Below are 27,426 nucleotides of genomic sequence, written 5' to 3' on the forward strand. Positions count from 1 at the left end.
CAGATGGGGACGCTTCTAGTTAGAATATACTACGAACTGTGTACATGACTGCCCCCTGCTGCCTGGCAGCCCCTGATCTCTTACAGGGGGCTATGATACGCACAATTAACCCCTTCAGGTACGGCACCTGAAGGGTTAATTGTGCTGATCACAGCCCCCTGTAAAAGATCGGGTGCTGCCAGGCAGCAGGAGGCAGTCATGTACACAGTTAGTAGTATATTCTAACTAGAAGCGTCCCCATCACTATGGTAACGCCTCTGTGTTAGAATATACTGTCGGATCTGAGTTTCACGATGTAACTCAAATCCGATGGTATATTCTAACATAGAGGCGTTCCCATGGTGATGGGAACGCTTCAAGTTAAAATATACCATCGGATTGGAGAAAACTCAGATCCTATGGTATATTAACTCCTGACTTTACATTGAAAGTCAATGGGGGACGGATCCGTTTGAAATTGCACCATATTGTGTCAACGTCAAACGGATCCGTCCCCATTGACTTGCATTGTAATTCAGGACGGATTCGTTTGGCTCCGAACGGCCAGGCGGACACCAAAACGACTTTTTTTTCATGTCCGTGGATCCTCCAAAAATCAAGGAAGACCCACGGACGAAAAAACGGTCACGGATCACGGACCAACGGAACCCCGTTTTGCGGACCGTGAAAAAATACGGTCGTGTGCATGAGGCCTTAATAAGTGGGATTTCTTGCCTTATAAATGGGGTTGGGACCATTAGTGGCGTTGAGGAGAAGTCAGGTGGATACACAGCTGATAGTCCTACTGAATAGACTGTTAGAATTTGTATTATGGCTAGAAAAAAGCAGCTAAGTAAAGAAAAACGAGTGGCCATCATTACTTTAAGAAATGAAGGTCAGTCAGTCAGCCGAAAAATTTCGAAAACTTTGAAAGTAAGGGCTATTTGACCATTAACCACTTCCCATCTGGGCCCTTTGCCCCCTTCCTGACCAGGCCAAATTTTGCAAAACTGACATATCTCACTTTATGTGTTAATAACTTTGGAACGCCTTTATTTATCCAAGTCATTCAGAGATTGTTTTCTCGTGACACATTGTACTTCATGATAGTCATAAATTTGAGTCAAAATATTTCACCTTTATTTATGAAAAAATCCCAAATTTACCCAAAAATTTGAAAAATTCGCAATTTTCTAAATTTCAATTTCTCTGCTTTTAAAACAGAAAGTGATACCTCATAAAATATTTATTATTTAACATTCCCCATATGTCTACTTTATGTTGGCATCATTTTGGAAATGTCATTTTATTTTTTTAGGACGTTAGAAGGCTTAGAAGTTTAGAAGCAATTCTTCAAATTTTTAAGAAAATTGCCAAAACCCACTTTATAAGGACCAGTTCAGGTCTGAAGTCACTTTGTGGGGCCTACATAGTGGATACCCCCATAAATGACCCCATTGTAGAAACTACACCCCTCAAGGTATTCAAAACCGATTTTACAAACTTTGTTAACCCTTTAGGCGTTCCACAAGAATTAAAGGAAAATGGAGATCAAATTTTTAAATTTCACTTTTTTGGCAGATTTTCAATTTTAATCAATTTTTTTCTTTAACACATCGATGGTTAACAGCCAAACAAAACTCAATATTTATTACCCAGATTCTGCGGTTTACAGAAACACCCCACATGTGGTCGTAAACTGCTGTATGGGCACACTGCAGGGCGCAGAAGATAAGGAACTCCACATGGTTTTTAGATGCCATGTCCCATTTGAAGCCCCCTGATGCACCCTTACAGTAGAAACTCCCAAGAAGTGACCCCATTTTGGAAACTAGGGGATAAGGTGCCAGTTTTATTAGTACTATTTTTGGGTACATATGATTTTTTGATCATTCATTATAACACTTTATGGGGCAAGGTGACCAAAAAATTGGTTGTTTTAGCACAGTTTCTATTTATTTATTTTTACAGCGTTCACCTGAGGGGTTCAGTCAAGTGACATTTTTATAGAGCAGATTGTTACGGACGTGGCGATACCTAATATGTATACTTTTTCTCATTTATTAAAGTTTTACACAATAATAGCATTTTTGAAACCAAAAAATTATGTTTTAATGTGTCCATGTTCTGAGAGCTATAGTTTTTTTATTTTTTGAGAGATTTTCTTATGTAGGGGCTCATTTTTTGCGGGATGAGGTGACGGTTTTATTGGTACTATTTTGTGGGACATACGCATTTTTGATCACTTGGTGTTGCACCTTTTGTGATGCAAGGTGACAAAAATTGCTTGTTTTGACACAGTTTTTTTTATTATTTTTTTACGGTGTTCACCCGAGGGGTTAGGTCATGTGATATTTTTATAGAGCTGGTTTTTACGGACGCGGCAATACTAAATATGTCTATTTTATTTTATTTTTTCTATTTTTAATTTTTTTTTTTATTCCTTACTTGGGATTGTCCCAAATTGGCAAATTCTATAAGCGGACATTGCAACTATATCCAGTTATTAGGACAGGTTGCACTATATATCCAGGACTTATAGACCAGTGGATCGCTGATTTCATTTTACTCATACTTTTTAGGGGGATATTTTATGTATTAACTCTTGTTTTTAGAGAGATGTTTTATTATGTCGCTATAATTCTTGTTATTGTATACTAATAAATGCCGATGTTGTGACCCACATAGTGAGTGCCAGTCTCTTATATACAGGGTTGTATTTCAGTTTAACAAGAAAAATATATTCTCAGCGCATTTCCGCAGTTAATTAGTGGCCTATTTCAGTACAAAAATTTAAAAAAATTGGTTGCTTTTAGGTGTATTTTAATTTCTGTTTCATTGGTTTAGTTCAGCTACAAGTATGTCAGGCAGAGAAGTGCCAGGCCATGCACAGAGGAGTGGCAGAGGCCTGAATGTTTCTGGCATAAGCAGAGGTCACAGCAGAGTAAGGGGTCGTGGCAGCAGTAGTCGCAGCGAGAGGCCTGAGCTCCCGGTGTCATCTAGCTGTCGTGTCTTGACCAGCAACCCTGCGGTTATTGATTGGTTAATTTGGTCATCCACGTCATCCCAAGTGACATCAGACACCCCCAGCCAACAGTCGGTGGGTTCGTCAGACACAACCCTTAGTTGGCATGGCCCGGGAGCAGGCCCTGTGCCCTCACCTGTCCACGACCTGCCTCTGGTCTTTTCTGTTCCATCATTATAAGAGGTACTACATGCACCGGGCTCTGCTTCACTTTTCAGTGAGGATGAGCTACTAGAGGACAGTCAGAAGCTACTGCCCACCCAAGATGTGGAGGAGACATCCGCCGCTTTCTTCACTAGGCGGGCAAGTAGTGATGAGGAGAGTGGCACGGGAGCTTGTGTTGCGAGTGGTCAGGCTCCTGACCCATAGACCGTTGAGGAGGACATCAGTGATATGCAGACACTACTCGATGATGATGAAGCCGATCGCACTTGGGAGCCGGGTGAAGAAGGGGCTTCGTCGTCATCAGGAGAAGAGGGTGGCAGCTTGCCCGTCAGGCAGCGGCTGAGCCAGCAAGTCGCTAGCATGGCCGGGAGTCAGCAGGGTGGCAGCAGTGGAAGACGGAAGCCAAAAGGGCACCGGGTAGACCACCCGCTTTGCAGCAGCCTACCTGCCGGGAAAGGAGTGGTGCACGAGTTCACGGAAGCAGCGGTGGTAGCAGTCAGCCAGTGAGTAGTGTTGGGGGGAAAATCAGGTACTCGGCGGTGTGGCAGTTTTTTTGTGAAGCCGCCGGAGGAGGTCAACATGACCATACATAGAATATGTGGGCAGAAGGTGAAGCGTGGGCAGCATATGCAGTGTCACTATAAAGTGGCCTGGGAGAACCATGGCTCCAATGTGGTGGTCCGCTACATCACCCAGTGGCACGCACCCAGTTTCAGCCAGTCAAGGCTCCACCACCTCAGCCGAAGGGAGCTCTCTGTCAATCCCATCTTCTGCTGGTCCAGATGCTCCTGCTCCTACTCCTCATCAGTCATTCCGTCAGCAGTCGATCACCGAAGCGATTGCCAAGAGACAACAGTATGTGTGCACGCATCCAACGGGCCAGAAACTGAAAGTACTGCTGTCCAAGTGGCTGGTGCTTCAGTCCCTCCCTTTCCAAGTGGTGGACTCTGCACCTTTCAGAGAACTGATGGCTTGTGCTGAGCCGAGGTGGAGAGTCCCAAGCCGTAATTTCTTTGCGAAAAAGGCAGTACCAGCCCTGCACACACATGTAGAACAGAAGGTGGGCCAGTCCTTGAGCCTGTCGGTGTCTGCCAAAGTGCACGGCAGCGCCGACGTGTGGAGATGTAACTACGGTCAGGGACAATACATGTCCTTTACGGCCCACTGGGTGAATGTGGTTCCTCGCTACCAGTCCAGAATGGGGGCCTTTTTTACACCCACCGAGAGGGCGGACAAACTGAACTACTACAGAGACATCCTATGTACTCAGTTGGCCGCTGCCTACCTGCGCCATCGTCCATCCTCTCGCAGGTCTGACCGGGGGGGCCATCTGCGCTCACGTTCCACTACCATGGCTGCTGGGGAGGTGGGGTGGAAGGAGCAGTACCAACTCCATCAGCAGCATCCTGAGTCTACAGCCGCTGATGAGTAGCTTTCTTTACCCGCATAGTGAAGAAACTACTCACCAGTAGACCTGGAGTAGGACCTGAACCAGCAGGTGGTGGCATACTTGGACAGCACCCTGCCACCCCACATTGAAGATCCGCTGGACTACTGGGTAGCCAAACTGGATTTGTGGCCGCAACTAGCAGAGTTTGTCCTGGAAAAGCTGTCCTGCCCAGCCAGTAGTGTGGCATCAGAGCAGGTGTTTAGTGCGGCAGGGGCCATAGTTACCCCAAGGAGAACTCACCTGTCTACCCAAAATGTGGAGAGACTGACCTTTCTCAAGATAAATCAGGCGTGGATAAGCCACGATTTCCAACCACCAATTCCTGATGCATCAGACTAGATCATCCATGGTGCCACACCAACACTTTGATACAAGAGACTGGTTTCTTCTCATTACCTGCCTCAGCTACTACTTTGATGCTGCAACCCGCCTGATGCCACACATCTGATGCCAAGTGCTCGTTCTTTCACCCACCTTTGTCAGCGGGTACTGGTATTGCCACCCACTGCCCCACTCTGTTACCGGGTCACTTTGTGGTCTCCTGATGCAGAGCTGCTGCTGCCATCTCCAGACTATGTCACCTTGCCACTCTGTGGTGTCCGCCTGATGCTGCTGCTGCTACTGCCATCTCCACATTATGTCACCTTGCCACTCTGTGGTGTCCTCATGCTGCTGCCATCTCCACACTATGTCACCTTGCCACTCTGTGGTCTCCGGATGCTGCTGCTGCCATCTCCACTTTATGTCACCTTGCCACTCTGTGGTGTTCACATGCTGCTGCCATATCCACACTATGTCACCTTGCCACTCTGTGGTATCCTGTTGCTGCCATCTCCACATTATGTCACCTTGCCACTCTGTGGTCTCCTCCTGCTGCTTCCGTATCCACACTATGTCACCTTGCCACTCTGTGGTGTCCTCATGCTGCTGCCATATCCAGGACTGGTGCAAGGATTTTTGCCACCCTAGGCAAAAGCTAATTTTGCTGCACCCTTGATTCCGCCCAATGACCACACCCTTTGACCCGCCCCTTTTTCACAGGACAGGAATGTGCCCCCTCTCCCCCAGTGTACAGGGACTGAGCTGGCAATGTAATCCTGGTGAAGCCAGGCGTAGGGCACCATACTGAGCTGCACATAGAAGAACTGACCATGGTCTCCATGGCACATGTGGAGGCACACTACATCCACAAACAGTAGTAGTGGTCCTCTCCTATTCCCCCTGTCACAGGAGCTTGCTGCCTTACTTATCGTGTCTAAGCCAGAGCTCACATGCTGAAAGGCGAGGGCGCCAAACACGAACCCTGACATGAGCGCTCTGGTGCTCTCCCCTGCCATGGTGCCCGTCGCTAACCCCCTGCAACCTGTGGCATCCCCGTTCCTATGGGGTATGGACTGCTGGCTGCGCTGCAAAAGTATCTCCGACTCCTCACACACAGCAGAGAGAGCGGGCTGCGAGCAGATAGGCATGTATAGTGCGACACGAGAAGAAACAGTGACCTCTACTGGACAAAGCCCATACTGCACCTAGGAGACGACTTCCCTGTTTGGGATTTGTCCAGTAGAGGTCACTGTTTCTTCTCGTGTTGCACTATACATGCCTATCTGCCCGCAGCCCGCTTTTTCTGCTGTGTGTGAGGAGTCGGAGATACTTTTTCAGCGCAGCCAGCAGTCCGTACTTCATAGAGACGGGGATGCCACAGGTTGCAGGGGGTGAGCGGCGGGCAGGGCCAGCGCCACCCATAAGCAAAGTAGGCCACCGAGGGCGCCCCAAGCAAGAGAGTGCGCTCTACGTGGTGGCCTACTTTGCTTATGGGTGGCACCGGCCCTGGCCATATCCACACTATGTCACCATGCCACTCTGTGGAATCCCTCTGCTGCCACCATCTCCACATTATGTCATCTTGCCACTCTGTGGTCTCCTCCTGCTGCTTCCATCTAGACACTATGTCACCTTGCCACTCTGTGGTGTCCTCATGCTGCTGCCATCTCCACACTATGTCACCTTGCCACTCTTTGGTATCCTGCTGCTGCCATCTCCACATTATGTCACCTTGCCACTCTGTGGTCTCCTCCTGCTGCTGCCAAATCCACACTATGTCACCTTGCCACTCTGTGGCATCCTCATGCTGCTGCCATATCCACACTATGTCATCTTGCCACTCTGTGGTCTCCTCCTGCTGCTTCCATCTCCACACTATGTCACCTTGCCACTCTTTGGTATCCTGTTGCTGCTGCCATCTCCACATTGTGTCACCTTGCCACTCTGTGGTCTCCCCCTGCTGCTGCCATCTCCACACTATGTCACCTTCCACTCTTTGGTGTCCTCATGCTGCTGCCATCTCCACCCTTTATCACCTTGCCACTCTTTGGTCTCCGGATGCTGCTGCTGCCATCTCCACATGTCACCTTGCCACTCTTTGGTCTCCTCCTGCTGCTTCCATCTCCACACTATGTCACCTTCCACTCTGTGGTATCCTGCTGCTGCTGCTGCCATCTCCACATTACGTGACCTTGCCACTCTATGGTCTCCTCATGCTGCTGCTATATTCACATTATGTCACCTTGCCACTCTGTGGTCTCCTCCTGCTGCTGCCAAATCCACACTATGTCACCTTGTCACTCTGTGGTCTCCGGATGATGATGCTGCCATCTCCACATTATGTCACCTTGCCACTCTGTGGTCTCCCCCTGCTGCTGCCATCTCCACACTGTCACCTTGCCACTCTGTGGTGTCCTTTTGCTGCTGCCATATCCACATTAAGTCACCTTGCCACTCTGTGGTATCCTCCTGCTGCTGTCATATCCACACTGTGTCAGCTTGCTACTCTGTGGTGTCCTCATGCTGCTGCCATCTCCACACTATGTCAAGAGACTGGTTTCTTCTTATTACCTGCCTCAGCTACTACTTTGATGCTGCAACCCGCCTGATGCCACACATCTGATGCCAAGTGCTCGTTCTTTCACCCACCTTTGTCAGCGGGTACTGGTATTGCCACCCACTGCCCCACTCTGTTACCGGGTCACTTTGTGGTCTCCTGATGCAGAGCTGCTGCTGCCATCTCCAGACTATGTCATCTTGCCACTCTGTGGTGTCCGCCTGATGCTGCTGCTGCTACTGCCATCTCCACATTATGTCACCTTGCCACTCTGTGGTGTCCTCATGCTGCTGCCATTTCCACACTGTGTCACCTTGTCACTCTGTGGTCTCCGGATGATGATGCTGCCATCTTCACATTATGTCACTGTGCCACTCTGTGGTCTCCCCCTGCTGCTGCCATCTCCACACTGTCACCTTGCCACTCTGTGGTATCCTTTTGCTGCCATCTCCACATTGTCACCTTGCCACTCTGTGGTCTCCTCCTGCTGCTTCCGTATCCACACTATGTCACCTTGCCACTCTGTGGTGTCCTCATGCTGCTGCCATATCCAGGACTGGTGCAAGGATTTTTGCCACCCTAGGCAAAAGCTAATTTTGCCGCACCCTTGATTCCGCCCATTGACCACACCCTTTGACCCGCCCATTTTTCACGGGACAGGAATGTGCCCGCTCCCCCCCAGCGTACAGGGACTGAGCTGGCAATGTAATCCTGGTGAAGCCAGGCGTAGGGCACCATACTGAGCTGCACATAGAAGAACTGACCATGGTCTCCATGGCACATGTGGAGGCACACTACATCCACAAACAGTAGTAGGGGTCCTCTCCTATTCCCCCTGTCACAGGAGCCTGCTGGCTTACTTATCGTGTCTAAGCCAGAGCTCACATGCTGAAAGGCGAGGGCGCCAAACACGAACCCTGACATGAGCGCTCTGGTGCTCTCCCCTGCCATGGTGCCCGTCGCTAACCCCCTGCAACCTGTGGCATCCCCGTCTCTATGGGGTATGGACTGCTGGCTGCGCTGCAAAAGTATCTCCGACTCCTCACACACAGCAGAGAGAGCGGGCTGCGAGCAGATAGGCATGTATAGTGCGACACGAGAAGAAACAGTGACCTCTACTGGACAAAGCCCATACTGCACCTAGGAGACGACTTCCCTGTTTGGGCTTTGTCCAGTAGAGGTCACTGTTTCTTCTCGTGTTGCACTATACATGCCTATCTGCCCGCAGCCCGCTCTTTCTGCTGTGTGTGAGGAGTCGGAGATACTTGTTCAGCGCAGCCAGCAGTCCATACTTCATAGAGACGGGGATGCCACAGGTTGCAGGGGGTGAGCGGCGGGCAGGGCCAGCGCCACCCATAAGCAAAGTAGGCCACCGAGGGCGCCCCAAGCAAGAGAGTGCGCTCTACGTGGTGGCCTACTTTGCTTATGGGTGGCACCGGCCCTGGCCATATCCACACTATGTCACCATGCCACTCTGTGGTATCCTGCTGCTGCCACCATCTCCACATTATGTCATCTTGCCACTCTGTGGTCTCCTCCTGCTGCTTCCATCTCGACACTATGTCACCTTGCCACTCTGTGGTGTCCTCATGCTGCTGCCATCTCCACCCTATATCACCTTGCCACTCTTTGGTCTCCGGATGCTGCTGCTGCCATCTCCACATGTCACCTTGCCACTCTTTGGTCTCCTCCTGCTGCTGCCATCTCCACACTATGTTACCTTCCACTCTGTGGTATCCTGCTGCTGCCATCTCCACATTATGTGACCTTGCCACTCTATGGTCTCCTCATGCTGCTGCTATATTCACATTATGTCACCTTGCCACTCTGGTCTCCTCCTGCTTCTGCCAAATCCACACTATGTCACCTTGCCTTTCTGTGGTCTCCTCTTGCTGCTGCCATATCCACATTATGTCACCTTGCCACTCTGTGGTATCCTCCTGCTGCTGTCATATCCACACTGTGTCAGCTTGCTACTCTGTGGTGTCCTAATGCTGCTGCCATCTCCACACTATGTCACCTTGTCACTCTTTGGTCTCCGGATGATGCTGCCATCTCCACATTATGTCACCTTGCCACTCTGTGGTCTCCCCCTGCTGCTGCCATCTCCACACTATGTCACCTTGCCACTCTGTAGTCTCCTCTTGCTGCTGCCATATCCACATTTTGTCACCTTGCCACTCTGTGGTATCCTCCTGCTGCTGTCATATCCACACTGTGTCAGCTTGCCACTCTGTGGTGTCCTCATTCTGCTGCCATCTCCACCCTATGTCACCTTGCCACTCTTTGGTCTACGGATGCTGCTGCTGCCATCTCCACATTATGTCACCTTGCCACTCTGTGGTCTCCTCCTGCTGCTGCCATCTCCACACTATGTCACCTTGCAACTCTGTGGTCTCCTCATGCTTCTGCCATCTCCACACTATGTCACCTTGCCACTCTGGTCTCCTCTTGCTGCTGCCATATCCACATTATGTCACCTTGCCACTCTGTGGTATCCTCCTGCTGCTGTCATATCCACACTGTGTCAGCTTGCTACTCTGTGGTGTCCTCATGCTGCTGCCATCTCCACACTATGTCAGCTTGTCACTCTGTGGTCTCCGGATGATGATGCTGCCATCTCCACATTATGTCACCTTGCCACTCTGTGGTCTCCCCCTGCTGCTGCCATCTCCACACTGTCACCTTGCCACTCTGTGGTGTCCTCTTGCTGCTGCCATATCCACATTATGTCACCTTGCCACTCTGTGGTGTCCTCATGCTGCTGCCATCTTCACACTAAGTCATCTTGCCATATCCAGGACTGGTGCAAGGATTTTTGCCACCCTAGGCAAAAGCTAATTTTGCCGCACCCTTGATTCCGCCCATTGACCACACCCTTTGACACGCCCCTTTGTCACGGGACAGGAATGTGCCCCCTCCCCCCCAGCGTACAGGGACTGAGCTGGCAATGTAATCCTGGTGAAGCCAGGCGTAGGGCACCATACTGAGCTGACCATGGTCTCCATGGCACATGTGGAGGCCCACTACATCCTCATGCTGCTGCCATCTCCACACTATGTCACCTTGCCACTCTGTGGTCTCCTCATGCTTCTGCCATCTCCACACTATGTCACCTTGCCGCTCTGTGGTGTCCTCCTCATGCTGCTGCCATCTCCACCCTTTGTCACCTTGCCACTCTTTGGTCTCCGGATGCTGCTGCTGCCATCTCCACACTATGTCACCTTGCCACTCTGTGGTCTTCTCCTGCTGCTGCCATCTTCATACTAAGTCATCTTGCCACTCTGTGGTATCCTGCTGCCATCTCCACATTATGTCACCTTGCCACTCTATGGTCTCCTCATGCTGCTGCCATAGTCACATTATGTCACCTTGCCACTCTGTGGTCTCCTCCTGCTGCTGCCAAATCCACACTATGTCACCTTGCCACTCTGTGGTGTCCTCATACTGCTGCCATATCCAAACTATGTCACCTTGCCACTCTGTGGTCTCCTCATGCTCCTGCCATCTCCACACTATGTCACCTTGCCACTCTGTGGTGTCCTCATCTGCTGCCATCTCCACACTATGTCACCTAGCCACTCTGTGGTCTCCTCATTGTGCTTCCACCTCACCACTATGTCATAGGTCCAATCTGTGGACTCATGCTGTTCCCACCCTGCCCACTTCATGACTGGTCCACTATTTTGGCTTTCGGCCTGGCTGACATCATTTATTTGACCTTTCTTCTGATCTGTCAGAAGGAAGGAAAAATTAGACGCACAACGGATCCTGTCTGTGTAGCAGCTGTAAGGCCTGTATGGTCCCTTCAGAATTGGCTTATGATTTGGTAGCCAAAAGCAGGAGTGGGTACAAAGTAGCACTCCAAACTGGAACCTCACGAATAGCTGCTATCAGACGAACAGGAATCAGCTTACACTCCTGGCAATCAGTCTCTAACAGCATACAGCGGATCCCCCCAATAACGAGACAAGGCTCCGTGTTGAGGGTCAAGCAGTGGTCTGAGGTGCTGGCACACCCAGCCTGGTTTTTATTACAGTTGTTTGCAAATACAGGTCCGCCCACAGGGAGGTATAAAACAACCAAGCCCATCTGGTGTACACGCCCCTAGGGGACCAGAATGAAGACTTGTGACATAGGACAGATATGCAGCACTGTAGGATACACAGAGACAATACATCCCCACAATGCATCATGGTTTCCTCCTCTCTGCCCTGGAGACACCCGAGGCGTAATCCAATTATCTCTCAAGACAAAGAGAAGTCGCCAATACACATGCGGATATACAGGACAGACATCACCATTTAAACACACAATGGGACAATGGCACAATAGAAACACACCCAGCATATTCCTCCCAAGCTGACAAGTTACACTTATTATAAATTGTTACAACTTTGTGAGTTTACATTGGCCATACATATAACTTACATCAATTTAAACAGTATAACTTGGGGACAAACCTATCCAAAATTCACTTGAATAGGTTCAGGGGTTTAAAAGTTAGTATGGGCCATAATCCTGAGGCAAGAGGCTGATAAACAGGCCTCTCCAAAACCCAGTGGTTTCGCCACACATCTCCCCCCCCCCAGGGAAGACTAACCAGATACCTGACCTCACGCCGGTCGGTACCTGAGTTAGTCTGGCAGCCCACCCACAACCCAATACTGGACCTGTTGCATTTGGTAGCCTGTCTCTGTCCAGTGAGTCCACCAAGGTTATGTTGGAAGCTGGTACTCCCGGTCTCTGTGTTGCTCCCTGGCTTAGAGTCTGGTTGTTGGAGGGGGAGACCGACTGTCTCTACCCCCTGTGCTGTAGGTGCAGAGACCACGGTCCCATCTGCACTGTTGTGGGGGTTACTGTCTCCCCCTGGTGCGTTAAGCTGCCGCTAGGGAGAGGGGGTAACGAGCTCCTCTCCCATACATACTTCCAGCTGCTGGGGAGGGCGACCGACCGTCTCCGCTCCCAATACAGTGTCCTGCTGCTGGGGAAAGGAGACTGGGCTCTCTATTCCCTGCTGGACACTCTGCCGCTGGGGAATGGAGACTGGGCTCCCAATTCCCAAAAAATCACTCTGCTGCTGGGGGGCAGGAACAACTACCTCTGCCCCCTGTAACTCAGCCTGCCGCTGGGGAGGGAGGACGCTGCTCTCCTCTCCCTGCATTTCACACTGCCTTCCCAGCATATCACTCTGCTGCTGGGGGGCAGGAACAACTACCTCTGCCCCCTGTAACTCAGCCTGCCGCTGGGGAGGGAGGACGCTGCTCTCCTCTCCCTGAATTTCACACTGCCTTCGCGGCATATCACTCTGCTGCTGGGGGCAGGAACAACTACCTCTGCCCCCTGTAACTCAGCCTGCCGCTGGGGAGGGAGGACGCTGCTCTCCTCTCCCTGCATTTCACACTGCCTTCCCGGCATATCACTCTGCTGCTGGGGGGCAGGAACAACTACCTCTGCCCCCTGTAACTCAGCCTGCCGCTGGGGAGGGAGGACACTGCTCTCCTCTCCCTGCATTTCACACTGCCTTCCCGGCATATCACTCTGCTGCTGGGGGGCAGGAACAACTACCTCTGCCCCCTGTAACTCAGCCTGCCGCTGGGGAGGGAGGACGCTGCTCTCCTCTCCCTGCACTTCACACTGCCGCTGGGAAATGGAGACTGGGCTCCCAATTCCCTGCAATTCACACTGCCGCTGGGGAATGGAGACTGGGCTCCCGATTCCCTGCTGGACACTCTGCCGCTGGGGAGGGGAGACTGAGCTCTCTCTGTCCCGCAACTGTAACTTCCGGTGGAGGTCCACCCAACGTGGCAGCTGACCGTCACCTTCTGCCTGGTATAGTAGGGTCTTGAACACTAGACTCCTCACGAACTTAACGTATTTCTCAGCTGGATTGGTTCCGAAGAAGTTCAGCCGCAACCACATCATACGGTCAAATTCCTCCACAGAGTATCTGTACTCCACTGCTGGTTCCATCCTGGTGCTTTTAGGGTTGCTGTACTGAGACATGCGTTGCCCTTAAGTTGTAAAATCCAAAGAAATGGTGTCTCCTGTAGCTGTCCTTCTGGCTGTAGGAACGATCCCGCTGCTTGCCACCAATGTAACGGACCGTTTCAGCAGACAAGGGGTTAAAATCCGTTTAGGCGATGTGCCCCTTTCTGAGAGACAGGCCCAGCTACTGCAGAACACCAACGTCCCGAACTGGATACAAAGTAGCACTCCAAACTGGAACCTCACGAATAGCTGCTAGCAGACGAACAGGAATCAGCTTACACTCCTGGCAATCAGTCTCTAACAGCATACAGCGGATCCCCCCAATAACGAGACAAGGCTCCGTGTTGAGGGTCAAGCAGTGGTCTGAGGTGCTGGCACACCCAGCCTGGTTTTTATTACAGTTGTTTGCAAATACAGGTCCGCCCACAGGGAGGTATAAAGCAACCAAGCCCATCTGGTGTACACGCCCCTAGGGGACCAGAATGAAGACTTGTGACATAGAACAGATATGCAGCACTGTAGGATACACAGAGACAATACATCCCCACAATGCATCATGGTTTCCTCCTCTCTGCCCTGGAGACACCCGAGGCGTAATCCAATTATCTCTCAAGACAAAGAGAAGTCACCAATACACATGCGGATATACAGGACAGACATCACCATTTAAAAACACAATGGGACAATGGCACAATAGAAACACACCCAGCATATTCCTCCCAAGCTGACAAGTTACACTTATTATAAATTGTTCCAACTTTGTGAGTTTACATTGGCCATACATATAACTTACATCAATTTAAACAGTATAACTTGGGGACAAACCTATCCAAAATTCACTTGAATAGGTTCAGGGGTTTAAAAGTTAGTATGGGCCATAATCCTGAGGCAAGAGGCTGATAAACAGGCCTCTCCAAAACCCAGTGGCGAGGTTGGTTTCGCCACAGTGTTCTACACCACTATAAAGACTTTCTGCAGCCAGGAAATAGAAGTTTTTTAACGTAATTCGCCGCAAATTTATTTGGAACGAACCTAATTTTTCCCAAAAAATTTGGCGAACCGGCGAATCGAATTTTTTTTAAATTCGCTTATCTCTAGTTGTAATTATTAGGCTGTCTTATTAATTGAGAATGGGCTATGTGGGCCACCGTTTAAAGAAACAGTTGTAGAAAATGTTCTATAACCACAGTATTGTGTTATTTTTATACAGTGTTTTCTGATACACAGGAAATAACATAAAATAAATAAATAAATAAAATATATAAAGTTTGCTGAAATTGAAGGAAATATATTCCATGCCGTAAAGGCCACATTACTTCAAATGTGAAATTATTTTAAAAATATCATTCACTACATTGTAAAAATCTAGTGTCTACGGTAAAATACACCATTGGGCAAACTACCCAGGAAGCAGTACATGTAAATATCACCTTAAAAGACGAGCAAGTATTCATACTGCACATTTGAGCAATCTGCATCCTTGATTGACGGGGCAAAACAGTGGCAAGGTAGCAAGGGAGGGGCTGACCACAGAAAGGAGCAGAGCTTGGATGCAACAAGAACAATGGTGACACCCTCATTGCACCAAAGCCTACTTTGCATATTATGTAAAAGTATCATGACTCGGGAGCACAGCCTCGGATCAACAAAAGAAAAACAACTTTTCAATCAGGTGAACCACAGCTATTTGTCTATGCAAACAGTTGGATCGGGAGTTCTCTGGTGACAGATTCCTTTTAAGGAGATTTACCAAGCTAAACGCGCCTGAATTCTGGCTGAATTAATAAAAAATAAAAAAAAACTCTGATGTATTTTGTGGAGGCATAGCCTAGTGGGAAAGGGTGTGATTTCTTTGGTGTATAGATTAAGATGGACCAATGCATGCTAACTACTATTATGAAATGCTAACTACTTATCATGCAAATTGTGCTACATATTAAACACAATATACATAGTATTATATGTACAATAGCCACAAAATATTTCCTTCCTTACCCTAAATGGACCACCATCTCCATCGTCTAGTTCCAGTATGTATCCTTCCACAGGATTGTGGGCAAAAGGTGGCATTCTCCAAGCCAGAGTAACGCTATTATTTCGCGTGCAGCATTTCTCTAGCTGCAGCAGTGGTACAGGGGGCACTGTAAGAGGAACTGATTACAGATTAGTGCAACTCTGCCCTTCCTCTTACAACAGTTGTCTGAGGATATATTAGCTTGGCTAGCATGGAGAGAGAGAAGAATGTCATTGATGGACTTTTCTGCAGAACAGGACTGTGTAACTTGTGATCATTGTACATATTCAGTAAAAAAATATTTCATTGTATACACACATACAGCAGTTTTCATTACAACCTGGTATTTTTGTCACAGCATCGGTTCTATCTCTGTATCAATGCAGAAGTAGTCATGTTCTCGGTTCTACCATCTGGATGTACTGTACATAATATACTGTACTATGGAACTGGATTATCTGCACAGCAACATGGTGGGATTGTCATACAGCACAGGGTCATATATATATATATATATATATATATATATATATATATATATATATATATATATATTGGCATACTTCCGGAGGTACTTTTTTATAACACTGACTGACATTCAGGTTTGATTTCAGTAGAATTTAGTGACATGATGGGTCTTGGCATCCAGTTAAGGCCTCATGCCCATGGCAGTATCTGTTTTGCGGTCTGCATATTTGCGGATCTGCAAAACATAGATACCAGCCGTGGGCATCCTGCATACTACCCTTCTGCATGACCCGCCCTATGTTAGAAATGCCTATTCTTGTCCGTAAAATGGGCAAGAATAGGATATGTTCTATTTTTTTTATAGGGCCAGGTAATGGACATATGGATGCGGATAGCACACAGTGTGCTGTCCACATCTTTTGTGGCCCCATTGAAATGTGAATGTGTCCAGAAATTGACATTTGAGGGAAGAATTAAGAAGAGAACTCAGCCAAATAGTATTTTTAAATACGATCCTGGGATTCTGATTATCTACATGCCATTGACTGATGGACAACAGTTAAAGGAATATTCCATTTCATTTAAAAATTTGTTTATATAATAGGAAATTATACAACTTTCTAATATACACGCATTTAAATTTCTGCATACATACCTTTTCTATATCAGGCAGTTGACCGCTATATGCAGAAGAAGGGTATAGTTCATGTATCAGCCCTATGTAATGTATTTATGGTCTAACTGAAACATAGCATCAGGCGTGTGACAGTGTGGACACCCTGACATTCAGTAAGCTGTGTTACATGACATACATGTGCTGGGTCAGCACACAGCACACTCATGTACCTGTAGGGACTTGTAAAATGGCTGCCTGCCTCTAAGTGATGTGGCCATGTTGTTAATAAAAGTTAGTGTAAAAAAAAAAAAAAAAAAGCAAACAGCACAGAGATCTCCTTCTGCACCGACACTGACAGGTGCTGCTTCAGGTAGTGGAGTAGTAGTTCTGTATACATAGTGAATACATTCTGCTCCTCAACACACTACTAGTAATCTGTTAGAGACCTGGGCAGTTAACTGAACGTCAGGTCACATGATACTTTTACGACTCACATGACTGACGCCATGTTTAGTCCTATAGCTCTGCTACAGATGAATTTTACAGGACTAAAACGGACTGTACCATTTTTTTTCTGACAGGTGATGTTGGGGGGCATAAGGAAGAAGTATGTTGACTTTCAACATCCGATTCTGTTCTCGGAGATAAATGTCCATCAGTGGCTTTTTTCTCTCTCCCCACTGAAAACATATACAGTCAGGTCCATAAATATTAGGACATCGACACAATTCTAACATTTTTGGCTCTATACACCACAATGGATTTTAAATTAAACGAACAAGATGTGCTTTAACTGTAGACTGTCAGATTTAATTTGAGGGTATTTACATCCAAATCAGGTGAACGGTGTAGGAATTACAACAGTTTGTATATGTGCCTCCCACTTGTTAAGGGGCCAAAAGTAATGGGACAGAATAATAATCATAAATCAAACTTTCACTTTTTAATACTTGGTTGCAAATCCTTTGCAGTCAATTACAGCATGAAGTCTGGAACACATAGACATCACCAGACGCTGGGTTTCATCCCTGGTGATGCTCTGTCAGGCCTCTACTGCAACTGTCTTCAGTTCCTGCTTGTTCTTGGGGCATTTTCCCTTCAGTATTGTCTTCAGCAAGTGAAATGCATGCTCAATAGGATTCAGGTCAGGTGATTGACTTGGCCATTGCATAACATTCCACTTCTTTCCCTTAAAAAACTCTCTTGTTGCTTTTGCAGTATGCGTTGGGTCATTGTCGATCTGCACTGTGAAGCGCAGTCCAATGAGTTCTGAAGCATTTGGCTGAATATGAGCAGATAATATTGCCCGAACCACTTTAGAATTCATCCTGCTGCTTTTTTCAGCAGTCACATCATCAATAAATACAAGAGAACCAGTTCCATTGGCAGTCATACATGCCCACGCCATGACACTACCACCATCATGCTTCACTGATAAGGTGGTATGCTTAGAATCATCAGCAGTTCCTTTCCTTCTCCATACTCTTCTCTTCCCATCACTCTGGTACAAGTTGATCTTGGTCTCATCTGTCCATAGGATGTTGTTCCAGAACTGTGAAGGCTTTTTTAGATGTCGTTTGGCAAACTCTAATCTGGCCTTCCTGTTTTTGAGGCTCACCAATGGTTTACATCTTGTGGTGAACCCTCTGTATTCACTCTGGGGAAGTCTTCTCTTGATTGTTGACTTTGACACACATACACCTACCTTCTGGAGAGTTTTCTTGATCTGGCTAACTGTTGTGAAGGGTGTTTACTTCACCAGGGAAAAAAATTCTTCTGTGGTCTTCCGGGTCTTTTGGTGTTGCTGAGCTCACCGATGCATTCCTTCTTTTTAAGAATGTTCCAAACAGTTGTTTTGGCCATGCCTAATGTTTTTGCTATCTCTCTGATGGGTTTGTTTTGTTTTTGCAGCCTAATGATGGCTTGCTTCACTGATAGTGACAGCTCTTCGGATCTCATCTTGAGCGTTGACAGCAACAGATTCCAAAGGCAATTAGAACACTTGAAATAAACTCTGGACCTTTTATCTGCTCATTGTAATTGGGATAATGAGGAAATAACACACACCTGGCCATGGAGCAGCTGAGAAGCCAATTGTCCCATTACTTTTGGTCCCTTAACAAGAGGGAGGCACATATGCAAACTGTTGTAACTCCTACACCGTTCACCTGATTTGGATGTAAATACCCTCAAATTAAAGTTGACAGTCTGCAGTTAAAGCACATCTTTTTATTTCAAATCCATTGTGGTGGTGTATAGATACAATGTTAGAATTGTGTCGATGGCCCAATATTTATGGACCTGACTGTACATGCTCAACTGAGCCAAGCATGTGTGTGTATGGGGGATTCGAGCCAGCTCTAACAGCGGGTTGTGGATTTTGTTGCAGATTTTGATACACATTTGTCCCAGATCTCAACCTTTGTATTGCGAAGGGTGAAATCTGCACTGAATTCTGCATAAACAATTGAAATGCTGTGGATTTCAAAATACGCACCACAGGTCAATTTCCATGTGTAATATTTCTGCACCATGTACATAAAGTTTTGAAAATCTTATCTATTTAGCTGGTTCTGTATTACCCTGTGGATTTTCTGCACGAAAATCTGCCCTTAAAGGGAATCTGTCACTAGCATATTATCATTTTTTTTTAATGAATCCATGTGTAATAAAGTACCTTATTTCCATATGTCTTGTTCTTTTTATTGTGAGTCTTGTCATTTCTTCAAAAAAACGCTTCTTATGATATGGAAATGAAGCTGTAAGGAGCCCAGAGGGGCATTATTCTCTCTCCACGGTGCCCAGGAACGCCCCTCTGAAGTGCCGTGCCCGCCGAAATTTGAAAACTAAGAACTCCTCCAAGTTCAGCTAAATCGCCTCCCAGAGGCGCGGCTAAGTGCTCACCCCCCCTCCCCCCCAGCGCCGCGCTCTGCGGCAAACAGCCCGATCCTCCTCTTGCCCGCATCCGAAATCCCGCGCAGGCGCAGTGCCGGCGATTGCCTGCGCGATAAGACGACTGAGGGCAACAGCGTCATTGAGCATGCGCCGATCCCAGTGACGTGTTTGCTGTTTCCTCAGCCAGCTAAATCGCCGGCACTGCGCCTGTGCGGGATTTCGGATGCAGGCGAGAGGAGGATCGGGGGTGTTTGCCGCAGAGCGCGGCGCTGGGGGGGAGGACGGGTGAGCACTTAACCGCACCTCTGGGAGGCGATTTAGCAGAACTTGGAGGAGTTCTTAGTTTTCAAATTTCGGCGGGCACGGCACTTCAGAGGGGGCGTTCCTGGGCACCATGGAGAAAGAATAACGCCCCTCTGGGCTCCTTACAGCTTCATTTGCATATCATAAGAAGTGTTTTTTTGAAGAAATGACAAGACTCACAATAAAAAGAACAAGACATATGGAAATAAGGTACTTTATTACACATGGATTCCTGAAAATTTTTTTTTGCTAATATGCTAGTGACAGATTCCCTTTAACCCCTTGAATACTGGAAATTTTTTCATTTTGGCGTTTTAATTTTTCTTCTGTTTTCCTGGAGCCATAACTTTTTTATTTTTCCATTCACATAGCCATATGAGTACTTGTTTTTTGAGGGACAAGTTGTACTTTATAATTCCACCATTTAATATGGCAAACAATGTAGTGGGAAGCAGGAAATACATTTCAAATGGTGTGGCCAGGCAGATCACTCAGTCTCCTCTCTGAATCTGCCATATGCACTAGAGATGTCACGAACATAAAATTTTCCATTCGCGAACGGCGAATGCGAATTTCTGCAAATGTTCGCGAACGGGCGAACCGGGCGAACCGCCATAGACTTCAATAGGCAGGCGAATTTAAAAGCCCACAGGGACTCTTTCTAGCCACAGTAGTGATGGAAAAATTGTTTCCAGGGGACTAACACCTGGACTGTGGCATGCCGGAGGGGGATCCATGGCAAAACTCCCATGGAAAATTACATAGTTGACGCAGAGTTGGATTTTAATCCATAAAGGGCATAAATCACCTAACAATCCAATTTTTTTTTGAACAACATGGTTTAAAACATCCAGTGTGTGTATACAATCAGGTATGATGTTGTATCGATCAGGTAGTGTAAGGGTTACGCCCGCTTCACAGACATTGACAGACCAAACTCCCCTTTTAATGCACCGCAAACAGTCCATTTGCCCAACCGCAAACTCCCCATTTGTACAAGGTTGGATACCAAGCTAGCCATGTCCCGTTGATGTCATTGAAGGTTTCTTCCTCCACCCAGCCACGTACAACACCAAGGGTCCCGGAAAGGTGAATTGAATTGATTTTTTCGAACGGGGAGATGGTTAAAAAAAACCTGGCTCCATCCCCTTTGTTTGAATCCACGGTCACTGCGTCTGTGCCATGCAATTTACTGTCCCATCCGATATGAGTGGTATTTTCTGTAGTTCTCTCTTCTCATCAGTTTAATCCCTGTTACGTCCCCAATCTGGGGTCCATTTATTAAATTCATTTTTTGAACGGGGAGATGGTTAAAAAAACGCTGGCTCCCTCCCCTTTGTTTGAATCCACGCCATGGTCACTGCGTCTGCGCCGTGCAATTTACTGTCACACCCGATATGAGTGGTATTTTCTGTAGTTCTCTCTTCTCATCAGTTTAATCCCTGTTACGTCCCCAATCTGGGGTCCATTTATTAAATTGATTTTTTGAACGGGGAGATGGTTAAAAAAAACGCTGGCTCCCTCCCCTTTGTTTGAATCCACGCCACGGTCACTGCGTCTGCGCCGTGCAATTTACTGTCACACCCGATATGAGTGGTATTTTCTGTAGTTCTCTCTTCTCATCAGTTTAATCCCTGTTACGTCCCCAATCTGGGGTCCATTTATTAAATAGATTTTTTGAACGGGGAGATGGTTAAAAAAACGCTGGCTCCCTCCCCTTTGTTTGAATCCACGCCACGGCCACTGCGTCTACGCCGTGCAATTTACTGTCACACCTGATATGAGGGCTATTTTCTGTAGTACTATTCTCATCAGTTTAATCCCTGCTACGTCCCATATCAGGGTGGGATTGCCTTTTGTGAAAAAATTTTTAGGCCGGGTACCTTTGACTGCCTTCACAGTGACAGACCAAACTCTGATACACCAAACTGAATTGATTTTAGGAACCGGGAGATGGAAAAAGCAGCTTGATCGGTCCTCTTACTCCCAAGTTGGGGCACTGCGCGTGCACGAAGCAATGTGCTGTGACATCCTATATGAGTGGTGTCTTAACTAGTACTATTCCTATCAGTTTAATCCCTGTTACGTCCCCAATCCGGGGACGTGTGTCGAATTGATTAACCATTGTCGAATTAACAAACCATTACGACATCCTGGAATAATTTAGTTCTGAGCTTTGTACTTGCTTTATATGGGAATTGATGGGGATTTTTTAAATTGTCTGCATTATTTCTAATAAACTATTAAGAGACTTTATTATGATTTTTTTATTTTATGTATTAAAAACCCACCCATACAACTAAAAAAAATGTATAATTTTTTTTTAGTTTTTTCTATGAAAAATTATCCAGCCAATCGCTTTTGGTCTGATCATAATGAAGCAACGTCCTTATCTGGGGTGTGGCAACATTGCCAACACACTCATAGAGGTGATGATCACTTCATTGTGATACGCAAGCCCCTTCACCACAACAAGGTAACGATCACGAAGGGGAATTGACACTTGCATGTGCCTTTTTTTTTTGTTTTGTTTTTACAGCCACAGTGCAGCACCAGAGGCCAGAAAAATTAGGCATGTACACATGCCTGAAAAACAATGTTATTGTTGCAGTCGCTGTTGTAGCAGCGGCCGGAAAAATTGATGTTTTCAAGGCAGAAAGGTGACTAAAACATTGCGGCTTGAAACCTAGTTGGTGGCGGAGAATTCACGAAAGTCATCCGGTATGCAGACATTAAATACAGCAGCGTGGGGACCATTTTGAGGCCAAGGCATGTCATCAGGCCTTTTGTTAGTCAAACGTATCCCCCACTGTCAGTCCCTTCGGGATCCATGCCTCATTCATCTTAATGAAGGTGAGGTAATCAACACTTTTTTGACCGAGGCGACTTCTTTTGTCAATGACAATGCCTCCTGCTGCACTTAAGGTCCTTTCTGACGGGACACTTGAAGCGGGGCAGGCCAGAAGTTCTATCACAAACTGGGATAGCTCAGGCCACAGGTCAAGCCTGCACACCCATTAGTCAAGGGGTTCATCGCTCCTCAGAGTGTCGATATCTGCAGTTAAGGCGAGGTAGTCTGCTACCTGTCGGTCGAGTCGTTCTCTAAGGCTGGATCCCGAAGGGCTGTGGCGATGTGTAGGACTGAAAAAGCTCTGCATGTCCTCCATCAACAACACATCTGTAAAGCGTCCTGTCCTTGCCGCCGTGGTCGTGGTAGGAGGAGGATTACTTTCACCTCTTCCCCTGTTAGATTCCTGTTGTGCTGTGACATCACCCTTATAAGCTGTGTAAAGCATATTTTTTTGTTTTGTTTTGAACTGCTGCATCCTTTCTGACTTTCGGTAAGTTGGTAACATTTCCGCCACTTTCTGCTTATACCGGGGGTCTAGTAGCGTGGCCACCCAGTACAGGTCATTCTCCTTCATGCTTTTTATACGATGGTCCCTCAACAGACATGACTGCATGAAAGACCCCATTTGCACAAGGTTGGATGCCGAGCTACTCATTTTCCGTTCCTCATCCTCACTGATGTCATTGACGGTCTGTTCTTCACCCCAGCCACGTACAACACCACGGGTCCCAGATAGGTGACAACAACGAGCACCCTGGGATGCCTGCCGTGGTTGGTCTTCCTCCTCCTCAAAGCCACATTTCTCCTCTGACTCCTCTTCCTCATACTCCTCTTGCAGCGTTGCCGCAGGTCCGGCAAGCGATGATGACAAGGCTGTTTCTGGTGGTGACCACAACTCTTCCTCTTCACGCTCATCTACAGCCTGATCCAGCACTCTTCGCAGGGCACGCTCCAGGAAGAAAACAAATGGGATGAGGTCGCTGATGGTGCCTTCGGTGCGACTGACTAGGTTTGTCACCTCCTCAAAAGGACGCATGAGCCTACAGGCATTGCGCATGAGCATCCAGTAACGTGACAAAAAAATTCCCAGCTCCGCAGTGGCTGTCCTAGCACCCCGGTCATACAAATACTCGTTGACGGCTTTTTCTTGTTGGAGCAGGCGGTCGAACATTAGGAGTGTTGAATTCCAACGTGTCGGGCTGTCGCAAATCAAGCGCCTCACTGGCATGTTGTTTCGGTGCTGAATGTCTGAAAAGTGCGCCATGGCCGTGTAGGAACGCCTGAAATGGCCACACACCTTCCTAGCCTGCTTGAGCACGTCCTGTAAGCCTGGGTACTTAGACACAAAGCGTTGTACGATGAGATTCAACACATGTGCCATGCACAGCACATGTGACAACTTGCCCAAATTCAATGCTGCCAACAAATTGCTTCCATTGTCACACACCACTTTGCCGATCTCCAGTTGGTGCGGGGTCAGCCACTGATCCACCTGTGCGTTCAGGGCGGACAGGAGTGCTGGTCCGGTGTGGCTCTCTGCTCTCAGGCAAGTCAACCCCAAGACAGCGTGACACTGTCGTATCCGGGATGTGGAATAGCCCCTGGGGAGCTGGGGGGATTCAGTTGATGTGCAGCCAGACACCGCAGCAGAAGAGGACTCAGCCGAGGAGGTTATGGAAGAGGATGGAGTAGGAGGAGTAGAGGTGGCAGTACGCCTGCCTGCCAGTCGTGGCGGTGTCACCAACTCCGCTGCGGAGCCATGCATTCCATGCTTGTCAGCCGTCAGCAGGTTGACCCAATGCGCAGTGTAGGTGATATACCTGCCCTGACCGTGCTTTGCAGACCAGGTATCAGTGGTCAGATGGACCCTTGCCCCAACACTGTATGCCAGAGATGCCATGACTTCCTTTTCAATCACTAGAGTAGAGGTTTGGGATTGCCTTTTTTGAAAAAAAAATTTGTCCGGGTACCTTCCACTGTGGTGTCCCAATAGCGACAAATTTTTTTAAGGCCTCAGACTCCACCAGCTGGTATGGTAAAAGCTGTCGGGCTAAGAGTTCCGTCAAGCCAGCTGTCAGACGCCGGGCAAGGGGGTGACTCTGTGACATGGCTTCCTACGCTCAAACATTTCCTTTACAGACACCTGACTGTGGGCAGATGAGATGGAACTGCTGAAGGTGAGAGGCGGAGTGGCGGGTGGTTGAGAGGGGGCAAGGACAACAGCAGTGGTTGACGTGGCTGAAGATGCTGGACCAGGAGGAGGATGGTGGCTTTGAGCTTGTGTGCTGCTTCTACTCGTCATCATGTGTTGATCCCATAGGCGTTTGTGATGTGCGATCATGTGCCTTCGCAAAGCAGTTGTACCTAGGTGGGTGTTAGATTTCCCATGACTCAGTTTCTTTTGGGGCAGGTTGCAAATGGCATCGCTGTTGTCAGAGGCAGACACACAAAAAAAATGACACACTGCTGAGCTTTGCAATGACGGCATTCTGGTGGTGGCAACAGCATGTGTTGATTGGCGTGCTGTCTGGCTGACCCCGGGTGCCGATACATGCTGTCTGACTGTGCCACTAGCTCCTTGCGACGACCTCCCCCTGCTTCCAACTCGTCTCCTCCTTCTCTCTGTCTCCCCTTCTGAACTTCCCCCTCTTCTTCTTCTCTTCGAGCAGGCACCCACGTGGCATCCACGGACACATCGTCATCATCAACCACTTCACTTGTATCTGACACCTCAGCAAAGGAAGCAGCAGTGGGTACAACATCATCATCATCATCATCACACTGTACGTCCATGTGTGTAATGCTGCCTGACTGAGACATATCCCTGTTATCTCCTTCCTCTGGCAATAATGGTTGCGCATCATAAGTGAGTGACACCCTGTAACGGTATAAGTGGAGGCCTAGCCAGTGGCCACAATACAGTCTGTGTGGGCCTGGCACACACGGGCTTGCAACTGTGATTGTATCACAGAAAAATATTAAAGGGACACTGACAGGCCAAAACAGCATATATAGTTAGATATATCACATTACAGGTCTTATACAGTCTTTTAAAAGCATATAAGTATCCCCCCTGTCCACCTTAGGCTACTTTCACACTAGCGTTCGGAGCGGGTCCGTCTGATGTTTCATCAGACGGATCCGCTCTTATAATGCAAACGCTTGCATCCGTTCAGAACGGATCCGTTTGCATAACTGTTTATTTCAGATCTGATTTTTCACTTCGGAAAACTCAGATCCGACAGTATATTCTAAACACAGAAGCATTCCCATGGTGATGGGGACGCTTCAAGTTAGAATATACTGAGAACTGTGTACATGACTGCCCCCTGCTGCCTGGCAGATGCTGCCAGGCAGCAGGGGGCAGACCCCCCCCCCTCCTGTATTTAACTTATTGGTGGCCAGTGCGGCCCCCCCTCCCTCCCCAGTATTAATTGTAACCAGTGCGGCCCCCCTCCCTCTATATTCATCGGTGGCCAGTGCGGATATTAAATATGAGCAGTGCGGTCTCCCCCTCCCTCCCCAGTATTAAATATGAGCAGTGCGGTCTCCCCCTCCCTCCCTCCCCAGTATTAAATATGAGCAGTGCGGTCTCCCCCTCCCTCCCTCCCCAGTATTAAATATGAGCAGTGCGGTCTCCCCCTCCCTCCCTCCCCAGTATTAAATATGAGCAGTGCGGTCTCCCCCTCCCTCCCTCCCCAGTATTAAATATGAGCAGTGCGGCCTCCCCCTCCCTCTATTCATTGGTGGCCAGTGCGGATTCAAAGTATTGTGATCAGTGTGGCCTCTCCTCTCTCCCCCCCCCATCATTGGTGGCAGCGGAGAGTACCGATCGGAGTCCCAGTTTAAATCGCTGGGGCTCCGATCGGTTACCATGGCAGCCAAGACGCTATTGCAGTCTTGGCTGCCATGGTTACTTAGCAACAAATAGAATCATTATACTTACCTGAAGAGCTGCGATCTATGTGACCGGCCGGGAGCTCCTCCTACTGGTAAAGTGACAGGTCTGTGCGGCGCATTGACTATAGACCTGTCACTGACCAGTAGGAGGAGCTCCCGGCCGGTCACATAGATCGCAGCTCTTCAGGTAAGTATAATGCTGCTATTTGTTGCTAAGTAACCATGGCAGCCAAGACTGCAATAGCGTCTTGGCTGCCATGGTAACCGATTGGAGCCCCAGCGATTTAAACTGGGACTCCGATCGGTACTCTCCGCTGCCACCAATGATGGTGGGGGGGGGGGGGGGGGTCGAGAGGAGAGGCCGCACTGATCACAATACTTTGAATCCGCACTGGCCACCAATGAATAGAGGGAGGGGGAGGCCGCACTGCTCATATTTAATACTGGGGAGGGAGGGAGGGGGAGACCGCACTGCTCATATTTAATACTGGGGAGGGAGGGAGGGGGAGACCGCACTGCTCATATTTATTATCCGCACTGGCCACCGATGAATATAGAGGGAGGGGGGCCGCACTGGTTACAATTAATACTGGGGCCCGCACTGGCCACCAATAAGTTAAATACAGGAGGGGGGGGGGGGGTCTGCCCCCTGCTGCCTGGCAGCACCTGCCAGGCAGCAGGGGGCAGTCATGTACACAGTTCTCAGTATATTCTAACTTGAAGCGTCCCCATCACCATGGGAACGCCTCTGTGTTAGAATATACTGTCGGATTTGAGTTTCACGATGTAACTCAAATCCGATGGTATATTCTAACATAGAGGTGTTCCCATGGTGATGGGGACGCTTCAAGTTAAAATATACCATCGGATTGGAGAAAACTCCGATCTGAT

At 48.1% G+C, this 27,426-nt stretch overlaps 1 protein-coding gene across 1 annotated transcript in view; it reads right to left on the reverse strand.

The window, feature by feature from the left end:
- Positions 1-27,426, reverse strand: part of TRIM67 (tripartite motif containing 67) — a 233,945-nt gene that overhangs the window by 25,449 nt on the left and 181,070 nt on the right. The window contains exon 6 of the mRNA XM_040430107.1: positions 15,484-15,629. Coding sequence (XP_040286041.1) covers positions 15,484-15,629 — 146 coding nt within the window. The remainder of the gene's footprint in view (positions 1-15,483; positions 15,630-27,426) is intronic.

This window comes from Bufo bufo, chromosome 4 (genome assembly GCF_905171765.1).
Source record: "Bufo bufo chromosome 4, aBufBuf1.1, whole genome shotgun sequence".
NCBI lineage: Eukaryota > Metazoa > Chordata > Amphibia > Anura > Bufonidae > Bufo > Bufo bufo.